The sequence below is a fragment of the Schistocerca serialis genome, chromosome 1 (assembly GCF_023864345.2).
Source record: "Schistocerca serialis cubense isolate TAMUIC-IGC-003099 chromosome 1, iqSchSeri2.2, whole genome shotgun sequence".
NCBI lineage: Eukaryota > Metazoa > Arthropoda > Insecta > Orthoptera > Acrididae > Schistocerca > Schistocerca serialis.
In genome coordinates this window covers 1126855583-1126874649 of record NC_064638.1, presented here as the reverse complement: position 1 = coordinate 1126874649, position 19067 = coordinate 1126855583, and the positions used below count along the sequence as shown (strand labels likewise).

Here is a 19067-nt window from a genome sequence, read left to right as displayed (position 1 = left end):
AACAGCAGAGCGGCGCCTTCGAAATCCACATTGTACATTGGTAAGTAGGCGTCGAGACTCGAGCAGCCAAACCAATCGAGAGTTAACCATTCGCTCCATCACTTTACAGACACAGCTGGTAAGCGAGATAGGTCGATAACTGGAAGGCAAGTGCTTGTCCTTCCCCGGCTTAGGAATCGGGACAACAATAGACTCGCGCCAGCATGCGGGAACATGTCCCTCAATCCAGATGCGATTGTATGTACGAAGAAGAAAACCTTTACCCGCAGGAGAAAGGTTCTTCAGCATCTGAATATGAATAGAATCAGGCCCTGGAGCGGAGGACCGTGATCGGCCAAGTGCGGTTTCGAGTTCCCGCATGGTGAATGGGGCATTATAACTTTCACAATTCGAGGAGCGGAAGTCAGGTGGCCTAGCCTCCTCTGCCTGTTTGCGGGGGAGGAAGGCAGGGTGGTAATGAGCGGAGCTCGAAACCTCGGCGAAAAAGCGGCCGAAGGCATTGGAGACAGCCTCAGGGGCCACAAGGACTTCATTCGCGACCTTCAAGCCAGAAACTGGGGAGTGGACCTTAGTGCCAGATAGCCGGCGCAGGCTACCCCAGACAACAGAAGAAGGGGTAGAACTGTTGAAGGTGCTTGTGAAAGCAGCCCAGCTGGCTTTCTTGCTTTCTTTAATAATACGACGACACTGAGCACGTAATCGTTTATAATTAATACAATTCGCCACTGTAGGGTGGCGCTTAAAGGTGCGTAAAGCACGTCGACGAGCACGTAAAGCATCTCTACATGCTGCGGTCCACCAGGGGACCGGTACGCGACGTGGAGAAGAAGTAGGGTGAGGGATGGAATATTCAGCAGCAGCGAGAATGACTTCCGTGAGGTGTGCGACCTGACGATCGCAGCTGGTGAAGGTTTGATCCTGAAAGGTAGCCCTGGAAGAGAAGAGCTCCCAGTCTGCCTTGGAGATGGTCCAACGAGAGGAGCACGGAGAGGGAGTATGCTGCAGGAGATGGATAACACACGGGAAATGGTCGCTCGAATATGTATCAGAAAGTGCATACCACTCAAACCGGCGTGCAAGTTGGGGAGTACATATAGAGAGGTCTAAATGGGAATAGGTGTGAGATGTGTCCGAAAGAAAAGTAGGGGCGCCAGTATTGAGGCAGACAAGATCGAGCTGGTTGAAAAGGTCTGCTAACAAGGAGCCCCTCGGGCAGGATGCTGGAGAGCCCCAAAGGGGATGGTGGGCATTGAAGTCTCCAGTTAACAAAAATGGTGCAGGTAGCTGAGCAATAAGTTGCATCACGTCTGCCCTGGTAACGGCAGATGACGATGGAGTGTAAACGGTACAAAAGGAAAACGTAAAAGTGGGGAGAGTAATGCGGATGGCAACTGCCTGCAGGCCGGTGTGCAACGTGATGGGATCGTAGTAAATATCATCCCGGACCAGCAACATAACCCCTCCATGAGCTGGGATACCTACCACAGGGGGTAGGTCAAAACGCACAGAGGTGTAGTGTGCCAAGGCAATTTGATCGCATGGGCGTAGCTTCGTTTCCTGGAGGGCTACGACAAGCGGACGGTGCAAGCGGAGCAGCAACTTCAAGTCCTCTCGGTTGGAGCGAATGCTGCGAATATTCCAGTGAATAAGTGCCATCGTAAGAAAAGAAAGATGAGAGAAGTGGTCACCTCGAAGGCCGCTTAGGGCCTGGCTTCGAGCGAGCACTGCCGCCGCTATCAGTAGGCGGACAGTCATCGTCCATTGGGTCTATAGGGTCATCGGCCATCTCGGGAGGATGGCCGGGAGGGGGAGCTTCCTCCGCCAGTGAACGGCCAGATGTACGGCGACCAGCGGTGCGGCCAGGCGAAACGGATGACGGCCTGGGGCGGCAGCCGCTGGGTGGCGCAAGAGAAGAAATGCGCCGTGGCGGGGAAGGAGAACTGTGCTTCCTATGCGCCTTTTTGGAAGGACGTGTAGTGGAAGTACCGGTCGAAGGCTGTGAGGTCGAGGTACGGAGGAAGTCTGCACGGGATGGTTCCTTCTTGAAGGCCCGTGCATCTGACTTCGGTGTCTTCGTTTTAGCAGAAGCTGAAGAAGGTGCTCGTGTCTGTGGGGTGATGGGAGGAAGAGGAGACGTCGACCGCGCGATCTTAGCACTGGCCGAACGGACGACCGTGGTGCTGAAGGTCAGATCGCATGTCTGGGTTGCTACCTCCCGGGTAGTCCGAGGAGAGGCGAGGACAGTACTGTATTTCCCCGCTGGGAGCAGCGTGGGCTTCCTACTAGCCAATAGCTTGCGAGCAGCCGAGGTGGACACTTTCTCTTTGACCCGAATTTCCTGGATACAGCATTCTTCCTTATAGACAGGACAGTCGCGGGAGGATGCTGCATGGTCACCCTGACAGTTCACACAACGAGGAGACGGAGGTGGACAGTCACCCTCATGGGCATCCCTGCCACAGGTGACACATTTAGCCGCATTGGAACAAGACTGTCGAGTGTGATTGAAACGCTGACACTGGTAGCAGCGCGTAGGTGTCGGGATATAGGGGCGAACAGAAATAACCTCGTAGCCCGCCTTGATGCGCGATGGCAGCTTAACATTATCGAAGGTCAAGAAAATTGTCCGGGTCGGTACAAGGTCATTGTTGACCTTTTTCATGACCCTATGGACAGCCGTCACGCCCTGCTCAGCGAGGAATGATTGAAGCTCCTCGTCAGTCAATCCGTCGAGGGAGTCAGTATAGACCACACCACGAGACGAATTCAAAGTTCGGTGGGCCTCCACCCGGACAGGGAACGTGTACAGGAGGGTGGCCCGAAGCAGTTTTTGTGCCTGAAAGGCATTCTCAGTTTCCAGTAATAAGGTGCCGTTACGCAACCTGGTACAGGATTTGACAGATCCGGCTATGGCATCTACGCCCTTCTGAATAACGAAAGGGTTGACAGAGGAAAAATCCTTTCCGTCCTCAGTTCGAGAAACTACGAGGAACTGTGGGGCAGGCGGTAGTACTTTTGTCACTGTTGGCTGGTCACGTTTCCGTTTTTGGGTCGAAGTCGAAAGAGATGGAGTAGAATCCATTGCGGAGGAATCCCCCATGATTGCCAGCGTCTCCGATGGCGCGCTCCTTCCTTGTGGGGACCCTCTCAGAGGGCACTCCCGCCTTAGGTGAATGTTTACACCTCAGGTCACACCTCCCGAGAAACAGACGGAGGGACCAATCGGCATGGTCAGAAGGTATCAGCTCAGGCAATCACCCCTCCCCGGGCCTGGCCTTTACCAGGGGGTACGCGCGTGCCTTACATGTCTACCCAGGGCGGGGACTTACGCGTTACCCCGTCACCGGCTACGCGTGCGAACGCGTGGGTCGGCCTTCAGACACGCACAGGGAGGAAGGAAGAAGAGGAAAAAGAAGAGAGAGAGGGAGAAAGAGGACAGACTGTCTCAAACGCCGAGGCGGAGACCAGAGAAGGCAAGGAGAAGAAGGCAATGAGAAAGCAAGGGGAAGAAGGCAATAAGAAGGCAAGGAGAAGAAGGCAATGAGAAGGCAAGGAGAAAAAGGCAATGAGAAGGCAAGGAGAAAAAGGCAAGGAGAAGGCAAGGGAAAGAGTAAGGAAGACAGTGAGGTGGAGAAGAGCAAAGAAAGGAACCAACAAAAGGAAGGAAGAAACGAGAAGTGAAAAAACCAAAAGGACCACGATGATAGGTCGTGGAACCGTCCGTCTCCGGACGCAGGCGCGAACTACCCCCGTGAGGGGGATGGACTCCTTTTAGTCGCCTCTTACGACAGGCAGGAATACCGCGGGCCTATTCTAATCCCCGGACCCGCAGGGGGGGTGTGAAAAAGTGTGTGACTTGAGAATCTTTGGCATGTTTATGTTCTGCTACTACAATGTGCGAAAAAGTGTGTGACTATGTATATATCCCAGTATGTACTACAAAATTAAAGATGTGTATTGTGTATACCAACTGCACAACAGAAGCAGACATCATACAATGTTAAACTGCAAACAACTAAAATACCTGATGTAAATCACTAAAAAGCACCTGAAGATGAGCCTCCAGGGCTCGAAATGCATAGTGCAGTAAATAAATGCAACTTGTGACTGAAGGCAGTTTGTTCTTCATTTTACCAGTGTAATAATTTCTATACTGCCGACTGTGGGATGAACAATTCTCGTGACACTGCACGAGCTCTAGCATTACCTGAGCCACGTGCTGCGTGGTCAGTTGCAGCTACAGCAATTTTGTCAGTAACTTCCACTGGCACAGGATGCCTTCCTCTTCCAGGTGCCACATCAAGCTCACTCGCATTTTAAAATTTCATCATCACCATCATCACCATCACCATCACCATCACCATCACCATCACCATCACCATCATCATCATCATCTTTAAACTATTTAATGCCATCGGGCCTCTTCTCAGACCTTTCAGTTGGTGATACTATCTCAACGCAGCATTGCTATTTATGTAAAACAGTTTCAGTAACTGCACAGTGTCTCTCTTCTAGATAGCCATACTGTTCACTCACGTTATGATTCGTCACATGACAGTGTAGATGTCATTCCATCTTAGAACTAGTGTACACCATTAGATCTGCACAACATGGCTACAATTGAGACTAATGTTTTCCAATGTAGATTGGTCCTGCATTAACACGTTAGCTTCTCGATCAAGTTTTGATGAAATACAATAATTACAGCCACACTGGACCTCAGTGAATATCTGCACTTTAATTATAACTATCTGGTAGGTTGAAGAACGGCAAAGGCACATTTGTACCATTTGTGGATTTTGAGAAAGGTAGGACAATGTTGGATGGACTGAACACTTTGAAATTTTGAATGCAGCAGGGATAAAATACAGAGAGCAAAAGGTTATTTACAACTTGTGCACGATCTAGACTGCAGTTACGACTCAGAAGACATGGAAGAGAAGTAGTGTTTGAGAAGGGAGTAGACAGGATTGCAGCCTACCCCACATGTTAATCAATCTGTACAATGTGCAAGCAGTAAAGGAAACCAATGAAAAATTTAGAAAGGAAATTAAAGTTCAAAGAGAAGAAATAAAAACTTTGAGGTTTTCAATGACATTTAATTCTGCGAAGAGATGGCAAAGGACTTGGTAGAGCAGCTGAAGAGAAAGGATAGTGTCTTGAAAAAGATATTATATGATGATTGTCATCAAAAGTAAAACAAGGGTAAAGGAATGTAGCTGAACTAGATCAGATGAATTGTATGGCGTAGCAGTAATTTTGTCTAGTGGCTGGTGCATAAGACTTACGATGGAAATTGAGGGGATGACACTGCTGGCCCCATTTTGTACCCTATATTGGCTGTAAGAGTCAACCATTAGGAACCAATCCCTACTGGGCTCAGCTCTAGCAGCTGTAGGCAGTGTGATAGCTTGCAGCTCCCATCACTGTCATGAGATGTCACTGCAAATGCCAACCAAATTTGAAACAGATAACATTTGTTCCTCCAGAGAACCCGCCAACTCCAGCCAGTGCCAGAACAGTGTCTGAAAAGCCCTACAGTAGTTACTGAGACTGGCCTAGACATACAGGAAGAAAAAGGCTATAAGGGACTGTAAACTACAGTATATATGGAAGGAGGATATATTTATAGGTGTATAGGTTCTGGTAATAATAACTGTGTGTGGCTCAATGGCCTGGAGCAATTGTTTCAATTGGACATCACTTTCACAACTTGCATTACCGCTTTTATGCAACTGGGGAAAGGGGACTACATTTTAATGTGGAATCCAAAGCACATTCTGTTTCTGGCACTAAATGCTTGGTGAAAAAAAAAAGAGAGTGAAAAGTAAGTTGTCCACCCAGGATTTGATTCCACAACTTTCAGTTCCCATGCATGCACTTTACTGATACAGCTTTGTTGCTGTCTCACATTATCGTAGCTGTGCTGCTTGGTGGCAGTGACAGTGTTTTCACAACAGAGGGGGAACTCATATTTCATCACAGTTCCATCACGAAATACTAGTAAATCATACACAAAAACCTTTCTCATCACTCAGTCTACCTATTAGTCACAGTCAGATCAAATCTGTACAGTAGTTCCTAAAATTAAACTGAAAACACAAGCAGAAAGTGCTGCATGGGATTTCAGTTTACATATGTATTGATAGATAGATAGATAAATAAATAAATAAATAAATAAATAGAAGAATATAGGTAGATGAAGACATGAGGCTACACCAGATGATGCAGATCAGAAAATTAGATATTAGAACTAGTTCACAAGTTTTGCTATTTGGCAAGAAAAATAACAGATGATGCCTGAAGTAGAGAGGATGTTCACAGCAGACTTTCAATAGCAAGAAAAGTGTGCATGAAAATAATAATAATAATAATAATAATAATAATAATAAACTCATTAGTTCAAGTTAAGTATGTTTTTTCTGAAGATCTATGTCTGGAGTATAGCCTTGTGCAGAAGAGAAACTTATTGCCTAAGTGGTCCAGACAGGAAGACAACAGCACCTTTTGAAATGTGATGCTACAGGAGACTGCTAAAGAGAAGATTAGATTGGTAGATCAAAAAACTAATGAGGTGGTACTGAATTCAATTGGGGGGGGGGGGGGGGGGACAAAATTATTGTACAATTTAACTAATAAAAAAAAAGGGGTCAGTTGATAGGACAGATCCTGAGGCATAAAGGAATAGTCAATTTGGTAATGGAAGGAAGTGTGGTGGATAAAAATTGTAGAGGGAGACCAAGGCATGAATATAAAAAGCAGTGAATTGGATGTAGGTTGCAGTAGTTATTCAGAGATGACGAGGTTTGCACAGAATAGATTACCATGGAGAGCTGCATTAAACCAATCTTCAGATTGAAGACCATGACCACAACAACAATGGCAGCAATCAAATGCAGAAAGGAATCCATGTTCAACACTGTGCATTACATTCCATAAAAATTGTTTATAATGGCCTCAGTGAAGCTGATAACACTAATTTTTAGCTGAACATAGTATTAGGCACCTGCCTTCATGGAGAAAGTAAGTGGGGTTGTTACGCAGAAAATGACATTAACAGACACAAAAATTGTACTAAGGGAAGTATCACAATACGGCGCATTTCTCATAAAAGCAGTGAAAATGAAAATATGCCAGAGATAGAGAAATTTAGTGTAGTTATTGCTGACATGCACTGAGAACTTCAGGATATTATAGACGTCGATGGTGTAACATGCAAACAATTACCAAGCTTCTAAAAACATTTTATTAAATTTTAGAAATCTGAACACAACTTTAAAAATCATCCGCAACATATCACCTGCTGGGTCATTTTATTTACTGGGTTACTCCTATCACTATAATTTTGTCATCAGATATGATTAAAGTGACAGGTTAATCCTTTGCATTCTGTCATCGTGTGCTCTTATTCAAATCACTGCTGCCCGGGGGACCGCAAGTGTACCACAGAAAATTGTGAGAGTGTGTCTGTGGAAACAATAAGACCACTGACCGACAATCAGACAACTATATTTACGTAACCATTACACTATAAAACTTATCTTTGTGCGATATCTTTTTAAAATTATTCTGAGTTGCCTGCTTCCATAGTCATTTCACTCGTATTGGTTACAAATGAATCGCTGTCATCAAAATCCCTGTCAATCTCATTTTTACTTAGACACTGCTCTAAAAGTTCTATACTCTCTTCCTCAGAAAGAACTGTGTGTAAAGAACTAGCCATTTCACACAAACTAACTTGAAGGTAACAATTACAACCTTTCTCTCAACACAACAGCTACAATTCAATACCTAGTTAACAAAGGCTTCCTTAAATAAAAGTACTATGCAGCACTGATGCCTAGTACAGACTCAAGAATGGAGCAGGTGAGAGCTATGAAAATTTGTGACAAATGAGGCTCAGCATTGGAGTGGAAAACAAAATTAATAATGGTGATCACCACCTGTCTTTGGAGAGGGTTAAAGGGGTAAAGATGATAGAAAGGGGCAAAGGCGTGTGTGTGTGTGTGTGTGTGTGTGTGTGTGTGTGTGTGTGTGTGTGTGTGTGTACGCGCGCGCGCGTGCACATCTGGGGTGGGGGGTTGAAAATATCATAGCGATGGGAGGGCTGCTGGAGAAGTTTTTAAGGGCATTATGAACACAAACCAATAAATATTAAATATCTGACTCTCCCTCCCTCTCCTTCCTTGTGATACATTACCTATACAGTTATAATATTCCATGGTCAACACAATACATTTATAATAATTTTTTCTGTGTGTGCATCTGTGTTCTGAGCTGCTCAAAGCAAGGTAATTATAACAGACATAAGGACAACACATCTTTTCTATTCTTCCCTTTTATTCCCAACACTGTGTACCATGTTGTCCCCCTTCCTGCCAGCAATTTTTCTTTCCTTTTTTAATTTGTATTTTCAAATGATTCTGTTGTTTAACAGATCTTTTCACCAAGACTGTCTTTTAGTTCATAATTGGCTGTTATGTCTTCCTTTTAAACATCCCTCTCCAGTAAGCAACTGCTCTGTCATTTACTGCAGATGGCACTGACTCTTGGAAAGTTGAAGCTTTCCTGCTGCATTTACAGTGAAGTCTGGAAAGTAGTCTACATTTATTTTCTGATAGTGGCACTTGAACTCTACTGTTTACCAAACTAAAGAGCTGTGTATTACAGATGTAACAGTGGCATAAATGTCTTTTGGCATTTATTTTCTATTAAAGCAGCATCAAACTAATTTTTTACCATACATCTGTCACAGTCTCTCAGGTGACTTGCAAACATATCACTTCTGTACATTTGTTCAGTAACTTTACGAAATTCTTTGCCACATGATACTAAAAACAGAACTGAAGTAAGTTTTTAGTATCTCTATAAGATGACAACATTATCACGACAACTAATGGCCTTTCTCTTGTGGGAATGACCTACGATGGATGACATGCAACACAAGAAAGTCGTAATATACTAAAATGCCACAACATCCTACGATGAAGATCTGAGGCAACATCAGTCATCATCTTTGGGAGGATGGCAGGATGCATGACACACCACCATAATTCTGCAATACACTCCAGTGTAGGCTAATGATGACAAAGCAGTAAAAGCAAACAGATTCTTAGTTGCAAATTATTATGGAAAGCACAGGCAGCCAAGATGTTGATTATCATATACGTCCATACCAAAGACAGTTTCACATGTAAATCCCCGATGCTCCTTCAGTGACAGCAAACTGAATCGGTCATTTAAACAACACACAAGATACAAACTATTATTGATATGAAATGTGGCAATTCTTTATCACCTTCCACATCAAAACTTTTTGCCCTTATAAATCAAAAAGCAACCTTGCCCTTTTTTGAAAGATTTATAAGTATTTCTCTTTCACATTGTCAATGCAGTTAGCTTCCATGCCTAATGATCTGAACACCCACATTTGCCCATCATAAACATAATTTCAGGCACTTGTAAAACCTCCCTCCCCGTGTCTCTCTCTCTCTCTCTCTCTCTCTCTCTCTCTCTCTCTCTCTCTCTCTCTGTCCTTAGGTTAGTTAGGTTTAAGTCGTTCTAAGTTCTAGGGGATTGATGACCATGGATGTTAAGTCCCATAGTGCTCAGAGCCATTTTTCTCTCACACACACACACTCTCTCTCTCTCTCTCTCTCTCTCTCTCTCTCTCTCTCACACACACACACACACACACACACACACACACACACACACATTTTTGCTAACAGAGGAATAACTGGCCTGAGTGTTTGTAAAGTCAGGAGAGAGAAATGATGGAAAGTTTTCAAGGAGAGGGAGGAAGTGGAGGAGGTGGAGGGAAATAAAAGAACATTTCCCAATGATGTGTCAAAATGGTGACATAATACAGAAACGGGGAAAAACACACACACACACACACACACACACACACACACACACACACACACACACACAGAGAGAGAGAGAGAGAGAGAGAGAGAGAGAGAGAGAAAATGCCTCAAGATGGTAAAGAGCAAGAGAATTATAGAGAAATTTGTATCCATCAAAGAAAAATGCAATTGCAATGGAGGAGCAAAAAGAAGTGAGTGGAAAACAAAGAGGTATGACAAGGGCGAGGCATGGCTGACAGTGGCAGCATTGGAGGGTATGCTGAAAAGGCATTCCTTTTGTACACTGAATATATGAGATGACGTTGGGGGTTGAAGTCCACATGGCATGATCTGTTAAACAAGTGCTGAAAGCAGCTTGTTTCTGCTGAGCAGCATAAATAAGGAAACTAAAAGGTAGAGTCAGTCTTCAAACAATCTTTGATAGCAGTCCTTTGTGTAAGTGTACAGCTGCTACATGGCCATCCATGCTCATGTGACATTTTAAGTCATCACAATTCATGCATGGAGTTGAAACAGGAACTTTTTCATGAGATGGTTATATATGATTTTGAAGGGGTTTAAGCAGGAATTAGTGACTCAAGATATTGAATTTACTTCTAGGGTCCCCTGCCAGTTTTTGATAGTCTGTTATTGGTTCAAAGAATTGCAACAAGAAACAAAAACTTCTTTATGATAAAACTGTATCTGAGTGTCTGGCAACAGAAATAAAGCACAGTAGGTAGTAAAAACTGCTCTTTGTCAAAAAATGTGTGTGTGTGTGTGTGTGTGTGTGTGTGTGTGTGTGTGTGTGCGTGTGTGTGGAATAGTCAAACCTGGATTCAAGCAGTTAATTTTATCTAATAACATTTCTCCTAAAAAAAGGTGGAGAGAGCAAGTCTTCACTAAGCTGTTTGAGAATATAAATAGGTGCATATCAAAAATGAATGCTGTAAGCTACTGATCTGTATTGTCACATATAATGAAAACCTTGCCGCATACCAGAACAAATTTTTTTCCTAATAATAACACCATCAAAAACGAGAATTTGGGCCAACTGGTGTTATAAATCAATTGTTGTGTTGATTATAAGCAAGCACAAACAAAGGCTGTCGAATGGTGGTGGGAAATGCAATGAGTCTGGCTTATAAAATAAAATGAAAGTTGTTCTAAATGTACATAGATACTCAGCAAGCCAGTGTTCGGTGTGTGGCGGAGCGTACCCTGTATTACTATTAGTCATTTCCTTTCCTTTTCCACTCGCAAACAGCGAGGGAAAAATGATTATCTATATGCCTCCATATGAGAGCTATTTCTTGTATCTTATCTTCATGTTATTTAAGTGCAACGTATGTTGGAAGCAACAGAATTGTTTGGCAGTCAGCTTCAAATGACAGTTCTCAAAATTTTCTCAATAGTGCTTCTCGAAAAGAATGTCATCTTCTCTATATGGATTCCCATAGAGTTTTCAAAGCATCTCTGTAACACTTACATGTTGTTTGAATCCACCAGTAACAAATCTAGCAGCCCACCTCTGAATTGCTTAGATATCTTCCTTCAGTCTGACCAGGTACACATCCTAAAAACTTCGGCAGTACTCAAGAATAGGTTGCATCTGTGTCCTATATGCAGTCTCCTTTAAAGGTGACCCACTCTTTCCTAAAAATTCTCCCAATAAACCCTTCCCCTACCCTACAACAGTTCTCACATACTCATTCCATATCATGTTGCTTTGGAACATTATGCACTGATATTTAAATGACATGCCTGTGTGACACAGGATACTAGTAATACTGCATCCAAACATTACAGATTTAGCCTTCCTACTCATCTGTATTGACTTACATTTTTCCACATTTGGACCAAGCTGCCACTCTTCACATCAACTAGAAATTTTGTCCAAGTCTTGTTTCTTCCTACAGTCACTCAACTTCGACACCCATCCGTATACCTCAGCATCATCAGCAAACATCCATAGATTACTGCCCGTCCTATACACCAAATCATTTGTGTATATAGATAACAACAGCGATCCTAACACACTTGCCTGGGCACTCCTGACTCTGATGAACACTTGCTGTTGAGGACAACATACCGAGTTCAATTACTTAAGAGGTCTTCAAGCCACTCGCATATCTTTGAACTTATTCCACATGCTTATACCTTCATTCACAGCCTGCAATGTGGCACCATGTCAAATGCTTTCTGGAAATCTAGAAATATGGAGTCTGCCTGTTGCCCTTCACCCATTGTTTGCAATACACCATGTGAGACAAGTGCAAGCTGAGGTTTGTGTGAGTGATGTTTTCTAATACCACACTAATTCACGGAAATAAGCTTCTCAGTCTCAAGAAAGTTTAATATATTCAAAATTAGAATATGTTCAAGGATTCTGCAGCAAACCAAAGTTAGGGATATTGGTCTGTAAGTTTGACGGTCCATTCTTTTACCCCTCTTATATACTGCAGTCACCTGCATTTCTTTCCAGTCGCTCGGTACTTTGTGATGTGCGAGAGATTTACGATAAATGCAGGCTGGGTAAGGGGCCAATATCAGAGTACTCTTTGTAAAACTGAACTGGGATTCTAACCGGACCTGCTGATTTATTTGCTTTCAAATCTTTCAGCTGCTTCTCTATGCCAGGGATATTACTAGAATGATGCCCGTACGGGAGTTTGTCCAACGGTCAAATGACTTTGTTTGCTCGATTCTCCTGTGTGATGGATTTAAAACTTCAGCTTTCATTTTGCTATCTTCAACTCCCACACCAGACTGGTCAACAAGGAACCAATTGGTAGCCTTAGAACCACTAAACGATTTTATGTAGCATTTATTTCTACAAATGAGTGATATTACTAAATTTTTATGATACATACCTGCTACACAGGCTTTAAAAAATTCTGTTTTTATCTCAGTAATCAATGAAACTGCTTACGTATATATTTTTCTTCCCCAAAAACTTTTCTCTGAACATCAGACATCTTTTCTCTGAACATCAGACATCACAATACTAATACCTGCTAATAATAAACACGAGATGCATGCAGACTGACACACATGCCTTTTACAGTACTTAAAGAGTTAGAAGCAGTCGTGCAAATTTCCATGAAATGCAACAGGCATGCAGTCTAGTAATAAGCCCCAACCTATGTGCTTGAACATTGCATACAGTCAAAATAACTGCACTGCATACGGGTCCGCAAAGCAACAGTTTGTATTTCATAGTTTCAGACTGCAATGGCAGAAATGTTAAGGCTGCCTAATTAATTTTCAGGATTAGGAAATACAAGGAATTAACTGTTTGCAGATGGAGGCATGAAAAGAAGTATATGAAAATTAGTTTTGAAATTTCCAGGCACCAGGTTAAAAATTCCACAAGTAGTGCAACAAAGAACAATGAACAGTCATACTATAAAGGAAGTAATTATCATCAAATGTAGTAAACATTTTCCTTCCAAACCATAACATCTGCCTTCCAATCCAAAATGGGACACTGAAAATTTAGGTTGTCGTTTCCTTGCTTTCTAAAATCATTCCGACTTACTTTACCTCCTATAAATCTTTGCGACTGGATAAAAAAATTTAGCCAGATGAATTTTGTTTCATATATTTTCCACATCAAACTCAGTGTGTTCTTTTGAAAGCTCCGATCTGTCACACTACATGAATCTGTTCAGAAGTTGTTAACAGAATGTCAGCAGGTTCATGGAACACTTCCACATATCTTTTTACAGTTTCTAGTGTGACGAATAATAAGTTCATATGAGCTTCTCATATGTGAGATTCCTTTCAAAACTAGCCACTGAGGTATGCTTCAAGAATATACAATGCAAAATATGACCAGTCAAAATTTGGAAATTTTTAGCTTAGCAATAAAGACAGGTCTAATAGGTAAGAGCAATCACAACTGAAAATTATTGTCTCACTGAAGAACTCAAGTATAAAAGTGCATGAAGTAATGTGAACCCAGCAGCATTATGTTTTGAAGATTAAAAAAATACATTACAACTGGTTATCTGTCCAGGTATTATCACACAAAAAATAGCTGAATGGGTAACATATGTAAAATTCTTTAACAAATAAAGGGAAAAATACTCCTAATGATGAGATAGATGTAGTCATATAAAATGAAATTGATGGAACCTGGTCAATGGCAACACTAATTGCTCCTATAGTTGTCTACCTCACATTTCACTAAACAATCAGCGAACTCTCATTTCTGCCAATTTTCATTTCCTTCAAATTTATTTCTATGACCTCTTTTTCCTCTCTTTCAAATTTCATACACTCTTTTTATTGTTTGCTTCTTTTCTGTTGTTGCCCACTTTCTTCTCACCTCGATACTTTTAGTTTCTACCTACCCTCCCCTTGCCCCACTCCCCATCTGTCAAACCATTTCTCTGCCCTTCTAACCTGTAAAGTTTTAATATAGTACCTACAAATTGCATTTCACTGTTATTGCAGTTTTATCCACAGCTATCAACTGACCATCTCCTAAACTGCATAAGCATAAAGTACATAGGGAAAAGCTGCCTTCAATAACAAATGGGTGTGTTTCATTCCATTGTACAATGCATTTTTGTTTCTGTGGATCCCTCCTAATGGGTAATTTGTTCCTTGACACAAGTCCTTTTGCTCTTAAGCTGGGCACAAGTTTCATAGAAACATGCACTCCAACAATGACACACGACACATTTTATGACTTGATAATTGCAAAATTACAGTGTGTAGATAACTACACTTCAACGTAACACTTCTTCACCTCATTCAAGGTGAACATATTTATTTACTCTGATACAGCTGCATGCAGATACATTCAGCTGAATATTATAGTTACCATGTCAATGAATGTACCTCCCATCTTTCCTGGAGTGCATGTTTTCATGAATCTGATATGCTTTGCAAATATACACAGAAGGGGTAAAAATGGATCCACAGAACACTAAATTGATTGCATTATAAATATACAGCTCCACAAAAACTTGTTCTGTGTATCATTTTCAATATCACTCTAGGTCTATCATATTGTGCTTCCCTTGACGAAATATTCTGAAAAACTTCACTTTACTGATTATCCCTCTGTTTGCTCCAGCAACACCCTCTCGGCTGCTAGATGGATCTGTTGATTTAAAAATCTAGTGTCTGAGTAACATTTTTCTTCCTATCTTTTCTGCAGTCACCAGGTAAACAGAAGTTTTCTTGATTGCAGTTTCATTTTGGAGTTTTCTTCTTTCTTTAGACATGTTCACTGCTGCTTAATTGAATTCAATACTTGCAAAAATTGCATATTAAAATATAAAATATTCTATCTCATATCAGAAGTGATAATGAGAATGTTGGGCAACACAATTTTTAAAAGTAAGTTATAAGTGTCTGTGATACTTATTACTACAACTAATATCTTTGCCAACATAAAGCTTTCAACATATGTAATGAGAGTCTAAATCTCCAATTTTACTTCCAGGCAATGGAAATACTGTTAAGTCAAGAACAACTCTGAAAGTGTACTACACTCGTTCGAGTGCAGCTGTACTTGCTGTGAGTGTTTGTCTTTAATCGAGGCACAAAGAGAGGTGTCAGTAGTGCACACACACTCTGAACACTGAAAAGATTATGGTTTTACAGAGGAATGCAACTGCCATTTCTATGAGCCAACTCATATAGTAAAAGCACTATAAGGTTCCACATCACCCCTGTCAACCTTCCAGTAAATGATACTGCTGTACATCCTCCATCTCATGCTTACCCGATGTAAGAGTCTTACGAAGGGGCATGTTGCTTAGGGACGTAACACTGCTGCTTTCAGCACTGAGATCAACTGGTGGCGGAAGGGCAGGTGTGTCAGAGTGCGACCTCTCGTGTAACGTCCGTGACGATGGAACACTGCACGAACCACTGGCTGCAGATCCCGCCCTGCGGTGAGCACCTGGGGATGGAGAAGGCGACAGTGCTGTCAGAGGGGGAGGTACCGCCGGGCCCCCAGGGTGGCGGGGCTGGTGTGGCCGAGTCTTCGGTTCGCTCAGCGCTAACATTTTCCGCACGGCTTGTGGCGAAGCAGCACCTGGAAAGTGCAACTCTGGCATATGACAAGAAAGAAGTTGCAAAAGTGATGTGCATTACAACACTAAAACACTTCACAACTAAATTATTGAATTATGCAATCTGGGCTCAAAGTTGTGACTGTTTTCATTTTGCATAAATAGGTGTTCTACACTCTGATTAAAACTACTTGTTATTTGATGTTTGTCACACGGTACAACAGTATTGCCACATCAGTTGTTCGTTGCACAATGCTGCAGCCAGCAACAGTTAAAAAGCTGAAGGCAGTTTCCAATAATGGATCACACATATATGTCACACTACTCAAAAACTGCAAGTGAACTGACACTTTGTTGTGGTGCACTGGCAATGACAGACAGTTCAATCGTAGCATTCCAAGTTCTGACTGGAAGAACTAAATTTCAAGGCGTGAAGTGTCCACTAACAAGTAATTTTAACCCAACTATAATTTAATTGCTGTATGACTACACTTCAGCCCAATTACCACTGCCCCTATCTCATTACCCTTTCCCAACCGCATATTCAATCTGAATTTAATTTACAATCAGATAACTGCAAAGAGAAGTTTTTTTTGTAACTCTAGTGATATAATTGTCCTTTTAGGTAATTGCAATAGTGTTCGTAACAACAACAAAAAACAGCACACATGCTGCCACTGGATTAAGATATCCCTTTATTTCGTTGTGCAATTTCGGCTGTAAAGCCATTTTCAAATGACCTTATATTATAAACACTCAGAATGAATGTACTTGGATTACAGTAGTGACGTGATATGCTACATCACTACTGTTCCAGATACAGTTGGTGTTCTGTCTTTAAATGTGCCAATCTCCTGATGGCTTAGCATTGTGTGAGTTGATGAGCGCTTGGACTCTAATCCAAATGTATCCACCTTGAGTTATACTATACAATCATTTGAAAATCACTTCACAGCCAAAACTGCATAGTAATGAGAGCAAAATACAGGGATATATGAATCCAGTCAGTAGCAGGGCAAAATGTTTTCATTCAATGTATCTGTAAAGCTGTTCACACATATGGAACTTGAGGATCACTGGAGCCAGGTCATATCGGCTGATAAAACTGAAACCTGAAAAAAAAACCTCTTGAACAAAATATAAACTTACTGTCAACATGAATGAATTCTATACAGGCTTGTCTTGCATTAATTATTTCTGTGTAGCTGAAATAGTTTCATTCTTGTTCCCACTGAAGCTTAAATTCTTACAACTTACCAAATTTTGTGCCTGGAGGCAATCCACTCTTCTTTCCTTCACTGGTGCTGCTAGTACTGCTGGTTGTGGACAGGGTCGGCGATGGGTGCCTCTTGCGAACGGGGACAGAGTTTGGTGCACTACCCGATGGCTCACATTCCATCGATAATGCGTGCAGACGCTCTTCATCCGTGATTACTCGCATGTTATTCAGGTACGCTTTTACACGGCGTACCATTTGAGCCTGAAATTTTATACCTCACAGTCAAGTGTGACAATATACTGTATAACAGTAGAGCACCAACTCTTATGTACCTAATGACACATTCTCAGTAACCAATACAGCACAATATTCTTCTGAATCCAATAATAATGCGTCATTAACTCACAGCACTGGTGTGCAGTTTTAAATAACAGTTGAATCTGCTTTACACATATATCAAGACAAAGAGAAAAGATTACTCAGAATTCTTTAGAAGTCAGATAAAACAGTAATAACATAATTTTTCACAAAAAAAAAACCCAGATAATTTGGCTTGTTTAGCTTTTAGTGCATTGAGAGTATGCACCTCATTTTGCAAACTTATTAATGAATTCAGAGCTATTCAGAGCTTTTCACAACAACTTCTTGCACTGATATAACATTTGCAAACACTGGTTGCACTTGACACTTCATTCACTTCAGGTGTTTCAAGATTCAGGTCATCACCACCAACCCCATCTCCATCACTGTCATTTGAAGCTGGTCCACATACTTAATCATCATGGCATTGCTGGCACACGTCAGCAATAATCTCCTCACCCTGTAGTTCACACGCACAGCAAGATTACCATCAAAATATACAAAATTGTCAAAATATGCACCCTCCAGTACAGCTAGCTCATTACAGCTAGCTCATTACCAGACACAACTTCATCATCATCATCATCATCATCATCATCATCATCATCGGTCATGTCTTCTGGTAAGGCACCAGCTTTCTGGAAACAGCTGCCGATTTTTGAGCATGACAGCTGCCAGGCTGCAAAAATAAGTTCCTTGGCTTTTAGTAAGTTACTGGAGATATTTTAATTTCCCTTTTTCATTCTAATGACCAATTTTTTTAACCACTGTTCCATTAAAATCATAGTCATCCAAGAATTTTCATTGTATTTGTATTCTGTAGGTTCTGTCTTTACATCTTGGATTCTTAGATTTTCCTGTCGCAACTGAAGAAAGTGTCAGAAACATCTGCATTCGGGGGCAAAAAGAACTTTCCACCCATGGCATGAGTCACCATTTTCAGCTAATGTTTTACTAGGAAGAGGCTAAAGAAGAGACCAATCTCATAACAGTTGTAGATGTTTTGAGGTTGATAATCCCTTAAGACATACGGTACTATTGCACCGTGATGATGTCCACAGCTTCTGATTCGCTGGAAACTGTTCTCCCTGCGATTCCGTGAATGTCTTTAAATCCTTGTAACCATCCTGATAAAGTCTCAAAATCAGCAGTGATGTTCATGCCTCTAGATAAATCTATCACCTTTGCTTTCAGCATGTCACCACTGATCAGTAGAGGTGCAATCTGTTTTTGCCGGAAGCATTTAAAAAGTCCCTTTTCCAAATCTACATATCTCCCTTCTTGCTAACAGCTTTGTTTTGTTGCTTTTCACCCAGTTTTAAAAACATAATTAAAATACTATTTCTTTGACTGATAGTACATAGTGTGACATAGGCAATTCCTATGTCTGAAGCAATTTCCCATGTTGTTTTGTGTCAATTAGCATCCACCTCTCATATGAATTTCACTTTCTGATCGAGTGTGAAAAATGAAAGAATCACTGTTCAACAATAAATGTCAGCATAAAACTTTTAACTTCCGAGTTATTACCACGAAAGAAATGCTCACACTGGAAAAAACAGTTCAAGAGTGTCTTTGTTTCCATGCTGCCCTCTCTGGTTA

The 19067-nt window shown here is 41.7% G+C and overlaps 1 protein-coding gene across 3 annotated transcripts in view; it reads right to left on the bottom strand.

Annotated features, from left to right (window-relative positions):
• The window catches only part of LOC126416960 (rap guanine nucleotide exchange factor 2-like), a 318137-nt gene that overhangs the window by 39075 nt on the left and 259995 nt on the right, over nt 1-19067 (bottom strand). For all 3 annotated transcript variants that reach the window (XM_050084850.1, XM_050084843.1, XM_050084860.1), the window contains 2 exons: nt 17144-17366; nt 15595-15909 (listed from right to left, as the gene is read on the bottom strand). In XM_050084850.1, the coding sequence (XP_049940807.1) occupies nt 15595-15909; nt 17144-17366 (538 nt within the window). The remainder of the gene's footprint in view (nt 1-15594; nt 15910-17143; nt 17367-19067) is intronic.